We start from the raw sequence: 18,801 nt of genomic DNA, 5'->3' as shown, positions 1-18,801 counted from the left end.
GTATGGTTGGACAAATACCAACTGTAAATATATTGTTTATTGGCAATGTTCATAATTACTGTGTATTACAATTCTTTTGATATTTATGTTATATAATTTATTTGCAAATAAACTATAAATGTAATTCCAAACTCAGGTCTTATTGAGCGGTACTATTTTTAATCCTACCTTGAATAATACCCTATTCCAACTTGAAGACGTGTACTCGCTGCTGCTGGCTGGCATAGTTGAAATTACACATTTTACCCAAAATGAAACCACAGATGTGAGACATTGTCCAGAATGAGTTGGTTTGAAACAGGGGGGCTTACCAATTTCGCCAAATCAGCCCTATCTACCGCTCAGAAGTCCATCGATCGGGTTTTAGACATTAAACCTGATGACATCGAGGGCGATCCGGGAGGGCGACAGCAGGCGGGGGCGCGGACGTCGACATCGACGCGGTCAGCATCGCGGAATGACAAGTCGACAGGCTTCTCAACTCGTTCTAAAAATGGTAACATGTCGTTACCAACTGACACACATCTTCACTTTTGTGATGCCAGTTCGCGAAAACCGTGATTAGCACAGTTTTGGTTTCACGAAGTGACACAAATGTGCATATAAATGTGCATATTGTACACTCGTCATGCTTCGTGCAATCTCGTTTTCACGAAGAAGCACAAATGTATGTGTTGTCAATATAGCTTAGGAAAAAAAAGCTTTTAATATCTAAAATGATTTATTTTACCCGTCAATGGGTGACTAAACTGAAAAAAATGCTCTTAAAACTCGTAACTGTGTAAATTAAGGAGAGCGTCAATTTCTGAATACGGCAAATCACGGAGCATGTGACGCAAGACATTTTTGCCTCTTCGTTAAAAAGAAAATATCACATTTCTATAAAATACGCGTTGAAGCACGCACACATCTATAGATTTGTGTTACTTCATGGTGTTGGTGATGATATTGTCGAGTAGGCCTAGTAGTAGTAGCAACAGTGTTTAAGGAAAGAAGTATGGAGTTTGTTGATATAATAATGCAGTCGGGCAGCAGTGTTGGCAGTGATTTTAGAAAGTGGACAGGGTACTTGTCATTCTGCATTTACAATTTGTTATAAAAGATTTGGCAATGAGAATGAACATTCCGGATTTCCATCCGGACCATTTTGAAAACCCATCAGGCTTTTTTTGTTATTCATTATTTGGACAAAAAAGCAATAGGTCCACAGTCGTTGAAAAAACTAGTACAACACTGTATATACCTTAGTCATCTGTCACTTTCCAAAGGTTTATTGAAGATGAGCACATTCTCTGCATCCGTAACCCTGAATAAATCCTGATATTTGAAATTAAAACGTCATATGGGTTCTCTAAATATTTAACTGATAAAATGATATGTGTTAAATATTTCTGACGAATAGATTTTGCAAATTAAATGATTTCATATTAGCGTGCCGTAGCCAGGTAACGTAAGGGCCATTGTGGCTGTGCATGCAGTATGTGCAGACATTGAATTCAAAAATCGTCCAATGTCTTATGTGATTCATTCCATCAGTAAAAATGAAAACACTATGTGGCTTTTATGGTTATTTAACTTTGGCATACATTCATTATTTTCTTTAATGTGCGTTACTGGACAGAAAGCTAAATTGAAACATAGCACGTATACATCGCATTGATGCGTGGTCATTCAAGCTTGAGGGCATTGTGATCGTCACATAGTAGTTGGTCTAAATACATGTGCCACACATTGATAGCGAGTACGTATCCATGCAAAGAGAACCAACCTTGAAATAAATAAGTAGACTTGCTCTCAGTCAGTTTTGCATCATTCCATTTGTATGACAGCAATGTTAAGTTGTCACACTATGAACTCCCAGTTTACTTTGCAGCCATTTTCTAACCATTTCCGACTGGTTTCAGCAGTATGTGGGCGGTGAACGGAAACCCAGGATACTCATTCTCATGGCCTTACATAATCAGAAAAGCTTATTTAAAAATATATATTTCAAATTGAAAGGTTTTGCAGATTAGATTTTTAGTCCTTTTTTTGTTAATCTAACGGAACAGATACATTGTCGCCAACATCATCTAAGACAAACATTAAGAGTGATGACAGCTTCTTCAGTGCTTTCTTGAATGATCCCACTCCATCAAAGTCATCTGCTGGTAAGACCAAGACAAGCAGAACACCCGGCAGAGTGGCTGCCTTGAACTCAAACACAAAGAAAGCCCAGAGGCAGAAATCAGTGGATGATGTGACGACACCTGAGAGACAAGAGACTGACAAGAATGAAGTCAGTGAGGTTGCACAGCAGCCTAGGGGGAACAGAGTTCAGTCGGAGGACATTTCTGTCGGTCAGGTTCCTTGCGAGGTAGATGCAGCAGTGCTAGGGAATGAGAACAGATCCTCATCCGTCCCTGTTGAGGAGAAACCAATCGAAACGGGGTCTACTAGTTTGTTGGACCAGTCGTTGGAACCCCTCGAAATCTCAATCACTGAAGCAGGAGACATGACAGGTTCAACGTCCTCATTTGTCCCAATTTCCAAGGAGGACGTTGAGGACTACCAGCCGGCTCCCGTCTCGCCACAATCGGTGGACGATCTCATGAGCGTCTCTCAGACTGAACTCCGTGAGGAGTCTGAAAATCAGGAGCAGGAATCAGGCAAGAAGGAGCCCGACGAAGTGGAGACTGAAATTAAGAAAGAATTCGCCGCCAAAAACCGGGACGGTTCGCCCACAGACGTGAAATCGGAACACTCAGTGGAAACCAACCCAGAGAGCCATGCCACATCCAGCAGTAGTGACTTTGTCGTCATCAATGAGTTTGCCGGCAGCGAGCAGTCGTCGCTCTGCAACTACGATACCAGGGAATCGCCTGACAATCAGTCCCCGAAGCATTTCTCATCTTCCTCCAACGGGAAAAGGAGCCCCGACAGTGACTTTAGCATCATCTCCGAGGGGCGGTTTCACGATGTGTCCGACGGAAGCCACCAGATCCCTTCCCTGCTAGATGAGGTACCGTTCAGCAGTCGTCGGGACTCCGCTGCCTACTCGGCGGATGTCGAATCAGAAGACCAAGACGAGAGGGAGGTGTCGGCCTTCGATTCCTCCTTCAAGTCACTCGGAAGCAGCGACGAGTTACGAGAGGGGAGCAGAACTCCCACCCAAGAAGAAAGGCAAGGCTCAGATGCAGTGGTACGCAAAGAAGAAGAAGCTCCTTGTGAAAACACACCGAGACCTGTCGCTGTTGCAAATGGTATGTGGTAGCATTATTAACCCTAACCCTCCTCAATCCTTCACCTGTTGGAGGACTGAGGAGTGTTAGGGTTAAAGGATCCATGCAATGAATATTTCTGTAACCCTAACCTTCCCCAACCACACAGAATTAAACAGTAGTAAAGTGTTTAATTCTGTGGGGATAGGTCTGGTAGGCCCATAACAGCTGGCTTTTGCATTGGGTTTGGCATACCTCAGACAAACGAAGTCCAACAGCCTCTGTGCACAAAGTCCCATATTGGTGTTTAACTTTGTGTGAATGGGGAAGGTTAGGGCCAGCAACCCTTGGGGGGTTAGGGCTAACTCACTTTTGGTGCATCTTTCACGTTAATACTCCTCTTCCATGTAGGAAAACTGAAATCCTTTTGGAGTTTCATACGGGTATTGAAAAGTTCACTTTTTGTACATTAAATGTTGTCCAGGCTTTTCTGTTGGTGTGATGTAAATCAGGGAGGACACTGTTTAGTTTAACTACATGTTTTCATTTTCAAATTTTGAGCCCCATATTTGCTCTTTGAAAGCATTTCTGAGAAAATGTTACTCACTCAACCCACACAATAACACCATAATAAATTGCCTAAGGAATTAACAACAGCAAAGTATAAAGAATTCCAGCAGCTTTTTGTGAACAAATTGGTGCAACATTTAAGTTCAGTGCCTGGTATGACGTTATACTTTTCTCACGAATATGCAAATCTGTTTTAGCATAAAAACTGAAAAGGCTCCAAAATACAGATTAAAATGGCAGAACATAAACTGAAAATAAGGCTGACTGAAGCTCAAAGGTGCAGTTCCAAATTTGTAGTACAATAATTGTATTGCATGGCCCCTGTACATGTATATGTGTAGGCTAAGTGATCTCAGATTGTTTTGTCTACTTGCTGTCTTTCCTTCCTCGTCTTAGTCAAACCTATCCTAATGCTGAATTAGATACCCTCTAAACATTAACATGAAGCTGAGATTTATACATCATTCAAGAACAGACTGATGTTATTGTAAATGACTTTTCCTGAAGTTAGGTTAAAGATGAAGTGTTAAGACATTCTGAATTTCTTTAAAAGTATGGAAACAACAGTAGGGGTTATGCATTGCTGGCATTTTTGTTATTTTTATTTAGTTACATTGATGCACTTAAGGTTTACTCGAGCCTATCCCAGTGATACGAAACTCTTGCCCTCTGAGGACGAGTTAATGCATAACCGCTTTCCCTCCTTCACCCCCGCATCCACGGATCAGAATGACTGTAACATCAGTGGCAAAGGGGACTTTTTCCCATCAGTGTTCCAAAAAACTTTGCACACCAGTACCTTTCATGTCTTTCTATATGAACATAAATCCACCTCATGCAGTTTACCAGGCTGTTTTTAATGCTTCGATGGAATGCATGTACCTGTGCATGTAAATTGTTTCCCTTAAAAATGTTAAATATTTTGAAATTCACTAAGGTCTGTGTTGATGTTTCTGCACTTTGGGTTGAATATTCATGACCTTTGACCTAAATAGGAAATGTGCTGTATTGCAAACCTACATGTACTGTTGGGTGCGTTGGTTTTATTTCTTCACAATAGACTCTACAGGATGTTGACAATTTGGCTGTCGTCGTTTTTTCCCACAGGTTCATTTCTTATAACATTTCCTGTACACGGATAGTGCTAGTGTACCTACCAGTTGTGCAGTGATTGTTACCAAGGGCTCGTTCACTGTCCCCATGTTGACAGATTTACTTGCAGGCTTGTCTGAGCTGCATATTTATTTTTCACAAAAGGCACAAATGAGCACTGTGCTTTGGGCCATATCATTGCTTATGTATGTGTAGTTTCCACTCTTCCCTTTTCCGTTGTCCACCCAGAAGTTTGGTGTTGGATAGACTTACATGTGTATATACATGTAGCCACTGATGGCATCTACGTACGCGTTTGCAGGCTCGCCTTGTCCTACTCTTTTTTCACAACTTAGTTCGCATGAAATGCACAGAGCCGGCCGGGAGGTGAATTCTTACTTGCCACAGCCGTGATAAGGAACTCATGTTTCAGTGACGCTTTAGAAACCATGAAAAATAGAGTTTTTCCCAAGTAAAATATTGGTCTTACCCTTTATGCCTGCTTTATTCCTAAGGGCCTGATTCTAGTTAAAGAAGAATTTTTTCTTTTGGTTTTAAAAAATATGATGGAAGTATGTAACATTGTGTTCATGTGAATTTATGAACTGAGCCATTGATTACCATATCTGCCTATTTACATGAACCTTTTGCAGCTCAGAGCAAAATTAAAGAAAAAAATGTTTATTCTTTATTTCCGCCTAGGAATTTGTTTGTCAATTTTTTTATGTGTCAGCAGCTGATGCAGCTAACACAAATACAGCTGGGATGGACCAGACACATGGTGACGGCCCAGAGCTATCCCAGAATCCATTGCAACCAGAAACGTTGCTGAAGGTGCGTTTGCAAAGTATTGATTTTAAGTGGCAGTCGGATGTACATGTAAATTCAGTCTGGAAAAGCGGATTATTCTTTTCCGTACCAACTGAACTCTGTACCAACAATTATTTCTGCCAAATGTTTTTGATCAGTTACATCCTGTTCCATTTTGAGAAAGGGAAAAAATGCACATTTGTATGTTTGTTTCAGGTGTGTTTCAATCAAGGTGCATGGTAATGGTTAGAACTGATGCCAAATGAGGTTCTTTGTACCTCTATCCTTTTGTACTCAGGAATGCAGATTTCTTGTCCTGAATTGCCAAATTTTCCATGTAATTAAAATGTAATAGAACTTGGGTTTGCATATTAATTAGGTGTAGCAAATTAAATAACAAAAAAATGGAATTGGCCTGCCCCCAAAAAATTAATTCTGAAAAGTCATTTAGAATGCGATGTACATTCCAAAAGATTCTGGAAGATTACTGTGAACTATTCTGAAAGGAATACTGTACATATCATTCCATATTCAATTAAGTTTGCAGTTTAGAAAAAATGGAGGTGTGCCTTTACAGCTGAATAGAGCTATTTCAATGGCAGTGACAGTCAATATGCCAAACTGTTGAAAGAAACATATCAAGGTCATGAATAAACATGAAGACCAGATACACTGGGACAACAGCTGTGTCCACAGGTTTGGGTATCGGTCATTTTTAATTGCATCATTTAGGTGGAAGATTTTAATCGATAATGCTGACTAATATGTCAGACAAAGTGCGTGAAACTTGCCCCGTGGAGAAAAAGCCCTCCATTTTTGGCTCTCTTGAATAAACTTACAAAGGATAGTCTTGATGTTGTCTGGGGGGTTGGGTTAAATGGTGTATACAAAAGTTAATTTAAACAAGCATTGATTATACACCGTCTGTTTCTGAGTTCTTGAACTGAGATCCATTACCTAGGGTCAGTGCATAATTGTAAAATGGTACAGGTGATTTGAGCTTAGAGCTGCATTTTTAGAATTCTAAATTATGTATGTAAATGAGACCCTTTGAAAGACATATTTTGCATGTTTTCCTCTCTAATACGCAACATCTAGATTTGTCATAGTTTGTTGTTGCTCCTGTACTGCAGGTTTCAGTCTTGAGGGCTACTTTTCAGGGTTAGGTCTAGGGTCAAAGGTCAGCATTGATCATGCATGATGAATTAGCGCTCTAGTAGTTTCAAGTACATGTACTTGTAGGTCTATGGAGGTCACTCACTGTCCTTGCCTGACATGTCTGCCTATTGGTGCTTTTGATTCTTGAATTCAAAATTGCTTTGTCGTATATTTTTATTAACTTCCTGTCCTCTGTTTTCAGAAACTTGCTGACATGGCTCAAGTCTTACAGGCCAGGGAAGCTCAAACGATGACCCTCAGCACCAAGAATGCTGACCTGCAAGAAGCTGTCAACATCTTGAAGAGGTACAGAGATGGTCGTTTCCCTCTTCCTAGGCAATCACTATTTAGCAGTGGGAGTCTCCACCCTTCCAATTGCAATCACCTAGTTGTCCCTACCTCCCCTCCAAAATGTCTTAAACCATCACGTATGAGAAGAGAAGTACCCAAAATGAAGGTGGGAGATTTGTATGGTTTGATCAGGTCACTGTTAGGGCTCTCAAATACAGCAATCCAGGGTTCGTTTTCTGGACTGGAGTCATCTGTCAGTCATGAGGAATTAAGATAAACATCACAAACAACACATGGCAAGTTGGCAAGTGCTTAGATATTTGCGGCCTCTCCTTGTCACAGCTCTCAAGTTTGCTTGGCTCATTCTTCCCACAGTCAGTTGCAGCAGGCAGAGGAGGCGAGGGAGGCAGAGATGACGGACGTCAACCAGCTGACGGAAGAGTTCACCCAGCGTATATCCTCCATGGAGAAGAAACTGCAGGCCTCGCAGAAAGAGCGGGACACGCTGAAGCGAGAGGTGCAGAGACTGACCAGAGAAGTATCCCTAAGGTAGGAAAGTTGTTAGGGCAGTTAGCTCACCTACTCACCAAGTGGTCCACAGTACAGAAATCTGTTATTGGAGGCATACTTGATGTGTCTTTATTCACAGTGTATCATGGGAAAAACAAGTGACATCTGTCGCTCAACTCAGTCCCGAGTGTCATTGTCATGCTCTTCATTGTCATCTAAACTTACCTGATGATTGTTACAGCCATCAAACTATCAACACTGCCACTATTACTGTCATCTGAGGAATCCAGTTTGCCCGTCTTTCTTGTGACATCTGTCGCTCAACTCAGTCCCGAGTGTCGTTGTCATTCTCTTCATTGTCATCTAAACTTACCTGATGATTGTTACAGCCATCAAACTATCAACACTGTCACTATTACTGTCATCTGAGGAATCCAGTTTGCCCGTCTTTCTTGTGACATCTGTCGCTCAACTCAGTCCCGAGTGTCATTGTCATTCTCTTCATTGTCATCTAAACTTACCTGATGATTGTTACAGCCATCAAACTATCAACACTGCCACTATTACTGTCATCTGAGGAATCCAGTTTGCCCGTCTTTCTTGTGACATCTGTCGCTCAACTCAGTCCCTAGTGTCATTGTCATTCTCTTCATTGTCATCTAAACTTACCTGATGATTGTTACAGCCATCAAACCATCAACACTGCCACTATTACTGTCATCTGAGGAATCCAGTTTGCCCGTCTTTCTTGTCCCCAATCCTCCAGTCCTCTCCCCTCCTTAAATTTCAGGAAAGAAATTGTGACGCAGCGAATTCAAGAAAAATGGTCTCTCAAAATACTTGAGAAATACCAACAGTTTTTCTCACGTTTGCTCCTTTTCTTCCGTCGTTTTTCCAGCACATCCCACGTCAGTTATTTAGTAGTTCCTTCTGAAGAAAACTAGGATAATCTGCAGTGCAGTAATTTCAATGTTTCATATTCAATCCCTCAGAACTGTGTGGCGTATTCTGATTTGAATTGTTTGACATTGTTGTAAATATAAGTGCTTGTTAATGATTGAGAGAATACTTTTTTTAACTCCTTGCCTCATTGCAAATTTACCACAACAGTATCATTTGAGTTTCATCCTTTTAAGGTCAAGGTTATTCTAATCCAAATCTCATTTGGCCGTTTGTCACTCTCACAGAGACAGCAACAATCAGACGGAGGCCGTCTTGAGGGAGAAAGACCAGACGATACGGGACCTGATGGCCGAGGGAGAGAAGCTGTCCAAGCAGCAACTGCAGAACTCCAACATCATCAAGAAGCTGCGCAGCAAGGAGAAGGACAACGAGACCGTGATCAAGACGCAGACGTGCGTACTAGCTGAGTCATTGGGGATGCGGGCTTGTAGTGGCCCTGGCTCGCAGTCAGATTGTTGCATTAAGTGCCTAGTGATTCCTGCTGTCCATTTTGGGGGGCAAAAAGTCCACAGGTCACAACTGGACACTGAACGATTATCAAGTTGGCACTTTTGCAGAGTATAAAGTCTTAAATGTGATAGCACTAAAATCTAATCCAGTTCGACCCATTTGTGTCAGTTAATAGGGTCATTCACAAAACTTTTTACTGTTCCATCATGAGATTTGTATGAGCTGTTGTATCGTAGGTCTAGTGTGAGTGGGGTAGGTGGAAGCAGATCTCAACTTGGTGACACTACCCTTGACTTTGGGAGTAAGAGAGGCTTCGGCCAAAATCAGTCAAGAAATGAATATCCTTAGCAACTTTAAGAGTCAACTAAGAGCTACATTCTTCCACAAGGATTTTCTAAATAGTTCCAAGACATTTTTATTTTCTGTGCAGGGAACAACTGGACGAGGCGACGAAGAGAGTATCTCACCTGGAAGAGGTCTTGGACGGCAAGGAAGAGCTGGAAAAACAACAAAAAGGTGAGCTTGGAAATGGTCAGGTAGTTCTAACCAAGAAAGAATTGATCGTACGCATCATCCAAGAGGTGAAAATGTAGAAATTAAACCCTCCTTTGTTATACCGTCTCAGTCAAAATCAATTAAGTTAGAGGTTTGGTAGATGTATTTAGTGTAGCGGGGAAGTAGATCAAACTTTTGACCAATATTCTTCACACAGCTGAAGGCTTACAAGTTTCTGTATAATATGTTGGGTGTCCTGACAAGATGAATTTATCTGCAGCATTTTGGAGGTGTACGCAATCTAACCTATGCGTAGATATTAGGGGGTTTGTGTTCATGGTTTTAACAACCTGCTTGAAGTGTCCTCTGGTGTAGCATTTAATGGCAGGGGCTTTACTATGTTCAGTGTGTATCCAGCTTCTCTTTGTAAAGCACTTCACGGCCCAGCATATAAAGTGCCATATAAGTGTATTGTTTTGATTGTTATGTTGGATGTTTAGAGCCCTCCTTCGGTTTTACAGCACAAATGTGCACAAGTGCCCACAGTCACTCTCTTGCATGTGTTTTCTATATGGAACACGAACATGCACAGGTTCAGTGTGTACACAGTAGATTGCCAGCACAAAATGACACGGAGTCTTTTGTGCAGTCCTCTTCACTACATTTGGTTTGCTGCACAATGACGCACATGAAACAGTGAAGCACAGTTGTTGGGCAGCACAAAAGTGCAATCTGATATTCCTGTGAGGGACAGTTGGTGCAGTGCACAACACGACACAGCTGTGCTTCTTTGAGCCGTTTACCAAGTGACCCAAAGAGTGACTTCAGCATAGGAGGGTTAGAGTGTGGTCAAGAAGCAGCAGTTGTCATTTGATTAGAGAACTTTGCAAGGTCACTCAGATAATGGTTTCCAGGATCCATTCAAAGTTCCATGGGAGCACACAGGTAATGCCAAATAGCCCAAGGGGCTGTGGACTGTCGCCAACCGAGTTGACACTGTGTCCCCTTGACCCTTCCCAGATATCATCAAGAAGATGAACAGCGCGGTGGAGCGCCAGGAGAAAGAGATCAGCAACCTGCGCATTGAGCTAGAGGACTCCACGGAGAAGACTCGAAGCACCCAGGCAGCGCTGGATGCTTCTTACAAGTCAGTCATCACTTTTAACCTTGGCCCATTAATTGTAATCCCATGGCTATGCAAAAAAAACCAAAAAACACTGAAGGTGCAGGATTGGTGACTGCTCAGGTGAACTGACCCAAAACTGGCAAAATACTTCTTGTGGTTTTCTTTGTTTAGTAGATTTAACTCTAAACTTTATGCAGTGTCAACACGGAAAGTCACACCCTACCCTCTACCTACCCCAACCCAACTTAAGTTCAAAATAGTTTTTCTCTCAAATCTTTTGAAATAAAGAGACCAGCCTTTTGAGAATCACTCATATACATAGGTAAACCTTTTTAAATTTTCAAAGATTAAGTCCTCTCTTAACCATTAAAGGTTTTCTCACTATTGGTAAGTGTTTGTTTTTCTCGAGGTTCTTTTTAAGTATATAATGAGAGATCTTACCCAAGTCTGTACAGTCAATTTAACACCTTGCTTTGTGCCTTCCTTGCAGAGACCTGGCTGAGTTGCACAAAAACATCGCCACCAAGGACAGCCAGGTGCAAGAGACTCAGCTGAGCGCTGAAATGAACGCCAAGGAGGAGCTGAGGCTAGCCCTGGAGCGCAGCCAGCAGGAGGCGCGCAGAGAGCATGAGTCCTTACTGCTGCAGGTGAACAAGTGCTCGGCGCTGCCTCTCCATCTGTGTGGAGTTGTGTCCCTCTTGACTTGGAGCCAAATCCCAACTCAGTTGCTGAGCTCCTCACTAGTTTCTCAGAGAATGAGCCTCAGACTTGAAGTTCTTGAATATTATTGAAGTCTACCTCCTTTTTTTGACCAGCAGAAGCAGCTTATGTTTGATGCACGTTCCTGTGCAGGAGTTGGTCAAAGCTGTCCACTTGGTCGCTTACCTAAACCTTCATGCATGGAACACTCAAGGTTTACACGCACATTCTTGTGTAGACTACACACCTGTTGAACCCACGGAAGTCCCCCACAATCCGATCCAACATTTTAGTCCTCTCAAAGCAGTGTCGACTAGGACATGTAGACTAATGCAGTCATAACACATCTCTTTCACTTCACTGCAAGGATCTCAGTGCCTCATATTACCCCAAGCTTGTGCCAGGTCATGTGTATTTTGGTGCTGCTGCTGCACTTTCAGTGTTGGAAAGTGTCGGTACCAGCAAGCATCTGAATACCACAGTCTCGCACTTCTGGTACCATGCAGTAGCACCAGAGGGTGCTGTACTAGATAAACCTGGATCCATTCTTGAGGAGCAACAAAGCACATCAATTTGCTTAGCACAAAAATACAGGCTCAGCAACCGCAGAAAGTCAGAGTGTTGACTTGAGACTCCTGAGACTGGTTTTTCGCTGATATTGCACGGTATTTAAACTTGCCGAGTATAGCCCTGACCTGGGGTTTCCTCTTCTGCCCACCCAGGTAAGCGATCTCCAGATGTCGTTGAGCAGACAGGAGCAGCAGCATGCCCGCAAGGAGGGTCACCTGAGGCAGGAGATATCGGACCTGCAGATGAGGCTGCAGGAGGCTGAGGCACGCAACCAGGAACTCAGCCAGAGCGTCAGCGCCGGTATGCAAATCAAAGATGTACTATTATCATACCTCATGGATATTCATGATCAAGAGCTGAGTTCATACTGGCTTGTTCCATCATTTGCCAGTTGTTATTTTTGCTGTTTATTAGGCATGCATGTGATAATCCACATGCAAGTCAAATATTAGTAGACTGTTAGGGAAAATAAGGAGAGTTGTTAAAGCCATTACATTTTGAAAATGAAATACATTTTTAGCTTCAAAATGTGAGTGATTTATCTTCAAAAATGTGAGTGATTTATTACTGAGGAGGATATTTTTGTTAGAAAGGGAACATTTAAAAGCATCTGATTTTGTTTTGATTGCACAGCAACTCGTCCACTGCTGCGCCAAATCGAAAACCTGAACACCACCTTTAACGCCCAGTCAGGTAACTGGGAGCAGGTGGAGCGTAGCCTGACGGAGCGGCTGGCCGAGAGCCAAGCCCAGCTCGCCTCGGCCACCGAGAAGGAGCGCAGTGCTACGGAGTGTGCCCTGGTGGCCGAGTCCAAGCTGTCCTCTCTGGAGTCCCAGCTGGCCCTGCTGCGGCAGGACAAGTCGCGCCTGCAGGCCGGCCTGGAGATGGAGCGGGCCAAAGTGGAAGCATTGGAGGAAGGGAAGGAGAGGTAGGCAGGGCTGGAATAATCAGGCAGGAAACAAGAAGGGAGGAAAGACTCAGAATGGCAATGATGTTTCAAACAAATGGCTGTCGGCGTATAAGTAACACCTGTTGTCTGCCAGCTTTTGAACCTTGTGGATGTGGTGCATAATTACCATCTTGATAGTCAAAATACCAAACTTTTGAGTGCAACTTTGCTTTGTGCCCATGCTCACAGGCCTACAGATACTTGTACTCATTCCACTGAAAATTCTTGTCCAAAGCTAATCATTACTTGCCCCCATGACCAGTGACATAACCAATGTGTCTTTCATAGGCTGCATTGAGGAAGCTACACAGGGCCATCTTTTTCTTACGTACAGAAAGACAACTTTGATTTTCCTCAAAAGTTAGGTACAGTGAAATTTCAGTTTGCAGGAACAGGGTTCCAGAAATGGATTTGTGTCTACTTCAGCAAATGTTAAACATTTTTTGTTGCCCAGCGAGCTTCCTGCCTCTGATTAATTGATCAAGTGGTCTATTCTTGTTTCCTCTCCTTTCTTAAAATGTTCGCAGAGACACAGCGCGCACAGAGGCCCAGCTGAGCACCTACACTAGAGCCTTAGAGGAAGCCCAGAGGGAGAAGGCACACTTGGAGAAACAGCTGGAGGTGGAGAAGATGAGAGTGGAGGCGGAACGCCGCAAGCTGCTGTTGGCCCAGGAGGCCTTGAACGAGAAGGTCAGGCTGGTTGGGCTGGACCCGGGGGTCGGAGGGAGAGAGCAGATGGATTTTGGGAAAGGGTTAAAAGTCTGTCCAAATGTTCCAGTAGCATCAGACTTGCTGTGTGAATACCGTTGCTGATCGATCGATGTGTACTCATGATCAGTGTGTTTCTTTTTGCCCGTCAGGAGCGAAGGTTGACGCAGCAGGCGGAGGATAGCAACAGTTCCCATGGCAACCGCTCTGGAGCCAGCACCCCCGTTCACAATCTGCCGAGCACTCCTGGTCCATTCCACACCCCAACACAGGTCAGGGAGAATCTCTCTCTCTTTTTTGTGTCTGTCCAGCTGCCGTTCTCAATTGCTTGTCTAGAGATGATACATGGTGGTGCTTTCTACAGACAAAATTGTTTTTCTAGATGTTAGGCGATAATGAAACTAATGATGGAGTGGCCCGAGCTACTAAAAACCAGTAAAAACAGCAGGGAAATGAAAATGTTGGTATGACGTTTCCTTCCAAACGTGGAATATTGTTACATTAAAAATACACAAATATTTCAGTTTCGTATCATTTGTAAAACTTTCATGAAAGAACTTGTAGTTTGTTGCACCTGGACTTGAAGAACTTTTTTGCAGCTTTCTTGGAGGAAAAGCTAATGAGTCGGTGCTCCTCTTTCAAACAGGTTGACATTTTGGAGCGGACCATGTCCTGGTCGACCTCTGGGTCTCTGTATGACAGCATAGCAGGAGGGTCTGTTTCATCGGTCATTGAGGGCCTGCAGTCACAGCTAAAACAGAGAGAGGGAGAGATAGCACAGCTGCAGGTAAGACACCGTCTTCCTTTGACTCGGGCTTCAGATCTGACTTTGGCCGCTAATGAAAATGAAAAAAATCAGGCTCTGACTGATGTTGGAGGTTAGTGCATTCATTTGCATGTGAGATAGGGACCCAGACCACACTGCACCGGAGAATGAATCTGGAGCGTTGGTTTCATAAAGTGAGTTAGAAATACACGTGGACCACAGTAGGGATCAGTTGAGAAGACGTGAAATTCAGAAATTGTCAGAAACATAAACCCTGGTTTGTAAACCAATGAGAAGGGATCACATCCTAGCCTGAAAGCACTACAGAAATAGTGTATTCTTAGCTGGCTGTAATTTTGCATGGTGACTGTTCAGGCAGGACAACATGAAATGTTACTTGTGCGGAAGCATGTTGTAGTGTCCAGTCTGGGGTGTTGCACAGTTGTCAAAGATCTTGTTGTGGGATTACCCTCTGGCCAGAGCCATACAGAAACATCCTCTGACACTGTTTGCAGGGGGAAATCGTCCAGCTGGAGCGCACCCGCGCCTCCATGGCCGAAGAGATTGTCAAGCTGTCCAACCAGAACGAGGCTCTGGACGAGCAGGCCAGGCTGGTGCCGGATTACAAGAGGAAACTCATTGTGAGTCTATCAGCGGCCGTCTGTGGTTGAGAGTAAAGTTAGCACACTGCCCTCTCACTGTAAAAACACCCACACTTGTGGTCTGTGGTTGAATCACGGAGAATAAAGTTACCACGCTGCCCTCTCATTGTAAAAACACCCACACTTGTGGTCTGTGGTTGATTCACGGAGAGAAAAGTTAGCACACTGCCCTCTCACTGTAAAAACACCCACACTTGTGACAGTGGCTTAGAATTAATGGATTAGTTACTTGTGATCTTAACGTTCCAATTCCCCTGTCTACTTTAAATATATGTTGAATATATGAGGATTTGCCAAGTGAATATTTTCTGCGCTTAGCAGCTTTCTGTGCTCAACAGCTTTGTGAAATTTGATCTAAGGCTACTTTCAAATCTGCTGTCTGGAACATGGTGCAGGTCTTTGCCACATTGGAAAAACGCAGAGATGCACTGACAGTAGACATAGTCATTGCTCTGGAAGCCCAATTCAAACATGACCCTACCAAGTGCACCAAACCCAGACGGATTCAGCACGAAATGAGGTTATAAATCCAATGATTCTTTGAAACAGTCGATTCTCTGAAACCACCCGTTTCAATGTGGCAATCCACAGGAGACCGAGACTCGTTACAATGCCGTCCTGCAGATGTACGGTGAGAAAGCGGAGGAGGTGCAAGAGCTCAAACTGGACCTGCAGGACGTCAAGGAAATGTACAGGCAACAGGTTAGATTTGAGAAACAAAGGAGGGGGGGGTGCCATTAACTCTAACCCTCCTCAATCCTTCACCTGTTGGAGGACTGAGGAGTGTGAGGGTTAATAGCAGGTATAGTTCCTGATCCCACTTTGGATAAGGTTGGCACAGTGCCACACTCGTGTGGTTGACATTCCTTTCACTTGACCTTTCTGGACTGTTCCCCCCAATATTATTCCCTCATAGATCGAAGACCTTGTCAATTCCTGAGCGAGGCAGAGGAAGACACCAGACACAGTGCAATCTAGTCAACAATTATCATCCCCCTAACACCCACTGAAATTCTGCAGAAGTATTGGAAAACATCGCAGGCAATTAGGTGTGAGAAGGTGTTCAAAGTGGCTTCAGCAAAAGAGGTGTTCACTTCGTCAGCAGTTATCAGTATATTTCTAGAAAATCAAACCGTTAAACGCAAGAGAGTTCCTAAACGGATGGCTTTAAAAAAAAAGTGGCAAATTTGGGCAGTCCCTTGTCCAAAGTCAAACTCTTGGCACAAATTTGGGTTGATTTCATTTTTGGAGGGGATTGCGGATCTGTGGAACGAATTCAAGGTACCCCAGTAGCACGTCACTGCATTTCGTTTGGAGCTTGGGATACCTTTACTTGCGTACATAACATCAGTGTATGAGGAGGATTAGCGCTGAAAATGAAAATGATCTATATTAGAAACTATTTGCCAAGGTTTTCTCTTTTTTTTTTTCTTGATGAAGAAACTCAGAAATTTAATGGCATCCGGACTTCGGACGTACATTCCCAATTACTTTCTGTGTAACTATCATTGTCAAACTGTTTTGTGCCTTAATTGAAGCATGCAAAATGGTTGTACATATGTAATTTCATCTTGTACATGCACCAACTAATTCATGGGGTTTTGTTTTGGTCAGTGCATGTATTTAACGAAATACGGTACTCCTGAAAGGATTTGTTATTTTGTGGGGTTTCTTTATAACAAATACTGTAGCACTTTGTTATTTATTAATTTAATTGCTTTTATTTTTTTATTAGATTTTTTACGTTGGGACTTGGGACTGTGATTAAACAAGTGACTCAACCTTTTAAGTGGGACATGGAATTAGGTAAAGATTTTTTAATCCAAGTTGAAGTTTTGAAATTGAAATGGTTTACCTCAAGCCACAATTTAAACACTTTTACTAACTTGTGGGAGTAAAGATTTTTCAAATTATATTTATTTTTCTTGTGTTTTTAATAACTACGTTTTATTTCTGCAATAATTGTTAGCTTTACAATCTTTTGTGCGTGTGGTCATACTTGATATCTAATTAAATATAAAAGCTATTTTTTTTAAATTTCAAATTCCAATTCAAGAGTTGATAGAACAGTAGAACCTACATGTAGGGGGGAGATATTAACATAGCATGCATGTGTAACGGCAGTCAGTCATCTGTAAAGAATATCGGAACTGTTGATCGTTCCTGTGGACTGGTGGATTGAACAACAAATCTCAACAGGAATGCATGAACACCACGTAGATTATGTCATCACTCTTGAAGAATTGACAGGGTAAACCTCTGTCATGGGGCAGCCATCTTGCTTTGCTACCATTCAAAGCAATGTAACCAAACTGAGGCTGGAAGGACAAATAATCTGTTCCCTTTTATTAATATGTGTGAAGTTGCATTACTGTTGCCAAATGGGCTACAGGGAACAATACAAACATGGCAGCATCATGATTTCAAGTCTATAGCAAGCGAGGTCTCCTTGCCATCATAATTAAGATTAACAAGATCTCCAGTCTGAATGCAAGTCACAAGCTATTCAAATGCTCAAGTAAAAGCATTTCTTTGACATTTTCCACCCTGTTACTTGTGACTGGTCTTGTGATTGAGGGCAAATCCAGAACCAAATTTTTGGGGAGGGGGCAAATCATGTTGGAGTGGCCAAAAGTTTTGGAAATTTTCATGCAACCTTTTATGACCTTTCTTAGGGTTGAGGATACATTTTAGTGCTTTTTACACGCTTTTGGAAAGAAGGGAAGGGAAGGGAAAAAGCACCAAATCTATTCACTTTTATTTTTGGGGGAGGGGGTAGTTATGGTCCTGTTCCCCACCCTCCACGTGTCCTTGCTCATGACTGGTCTTGCGTCTGATGTTTAGGATAGTCTTGACTACAGCACTGGCTGTGGTCGTGTATTGCTTATATTTAAGCAAGCAGAAAGCAATGCCTGTCAACATGGTTTTCAAAACTTTGGAAAAGTCTGCAATGTTTATGCTGCACTTTATGGTGCACTATAGAAATGAAGATGTGCAGGGCATGTGTGCATGCATGGTGCATTCTATTGGTGATGTTCAAAACTCTTGTAAGCACGAGCAATCGATTCGGGCCATCCATGAGTTTTTAGCACTGATCATTGACGGCTTTTTTCTCAAAGAGTAGTTCTCTTGAATACGTGGGTCGTGATGTGCATCACGTGTGGCTGGTGGTTACTATTGGTAACTTCTGATTACAAGGGTGGGGGTTGGAGAGCATGATGGGCCAGATGTGATTGTGGCCTTGGTCAAGTCACGTTTCCCCCCCCCCCACTGGCCCCTCTCTACCTGGGAACATAAATGAGGGCAAGGGGGATGTTAGGGTTGAGTAGCTAGGCACTGTACCAAAGTGTGATGTCGTTTTGAACTAGGAAGTGTAGTGCAATTGAATGGCGTGCTGGTTCTCACAGTAATGCCTTTTACTTACATCATTGCGCACGTGACATATTTATCTAGATACCCTGCACTCCCTGGGAGCTGAAGTGGTTTTTAGAAAGTGTCTGGGCTTGATGAGCAGGGATCATGACATGAAGGGCCTGTTGACTCACGTGGATCCAGATTGCGATCAGTGATCCATTTAACTGACACCATAACTTGCATAATAGATGGAGCGAACCAGCATTAGGATCACTGATCGAGATCCAGATCCGTGCAAAATAAACTGGGCCATAGTTTACTAAGCACCAGTGCTGGTGGACATGCTTTATAAATACAATGCAGCTTCATTATCATATCGTCGGCAATGGGACAGGCCATCTTGCCAGTCCCTGTACAGAGCATATGCA

General features: G+C 42.9%; 1 protein-coding gene across 2 annotated transcripts; it reads left to right on the top strand.

The window, feature by feature from the left end:
- The first annotated feature begins 169 nt into the window (after window positions 1-169).
- tmf1 (TATA element modulatory factor 1) lies at window positions 170-17,371 on the top strand. Of its 2 annotated transcripts, none has more exons than XM_022237871.2 (17): window positions 170-496; window positions 2,052-3,242; window positions 5,596-5,696; window positions 7,033-7,136; window positions 7,497-7,670; window positions 8,819-8,986; window positions 9,475-9,560; window positions 10,560-10,686; window positions 11,156-11,312; window positions 12,087-12,234; window positions 12,568-12,862; window positions 13,411-13,573; window positions 13,744-13,863; window positions 14,238-14,378; window positions 14,873-14,998; window positions 15,611-15,721; window positions 15,936-17,371. In XM_022237871.2, exons 1-17 carry the CDS (start codon window positions 283-285, stop codon window positions 15,957-15,959), a joined length of 3,450 nt encoding a protein of 1,149 aa, XP_022093563.2. In that variant the 5' UTR covers window positions 170-282; the 3' UTR covers window positions 15,960-17,371. The 2 variants fall into 2 exon arrangements, with proteins under 2 accessions (XP_022093563.2, XP_022093565.2); XM_022237873.2 differs by having other exon boundaries at window positions 171-496; window positions 5,599-5,696.
- Window positions 17,372-18,801: the final 1,430 nt, after the last annotated feature.

Source organism: Acanthaster planci, linkage group LG07 (genome assembly GCF_054643075.1).
Source record: "Acanthaster planci isolate LZ-2023a linkage group LG07, COTS_SCS, whole genome shotgun sequence".
Classification (NCBI taxonomy): domain Eukaryota; kingdom Metazoa; phylum Echinodermata; class Asteroidea; order Valvatida; family Acanthasteridae; genus Acanthaster; species Acanthaster planci.
The sequence above is the reverse complement of the archived record's forward strand: the minus strand, read 5'-3'. Positions and strand labels throughout refer to the sequence as shown.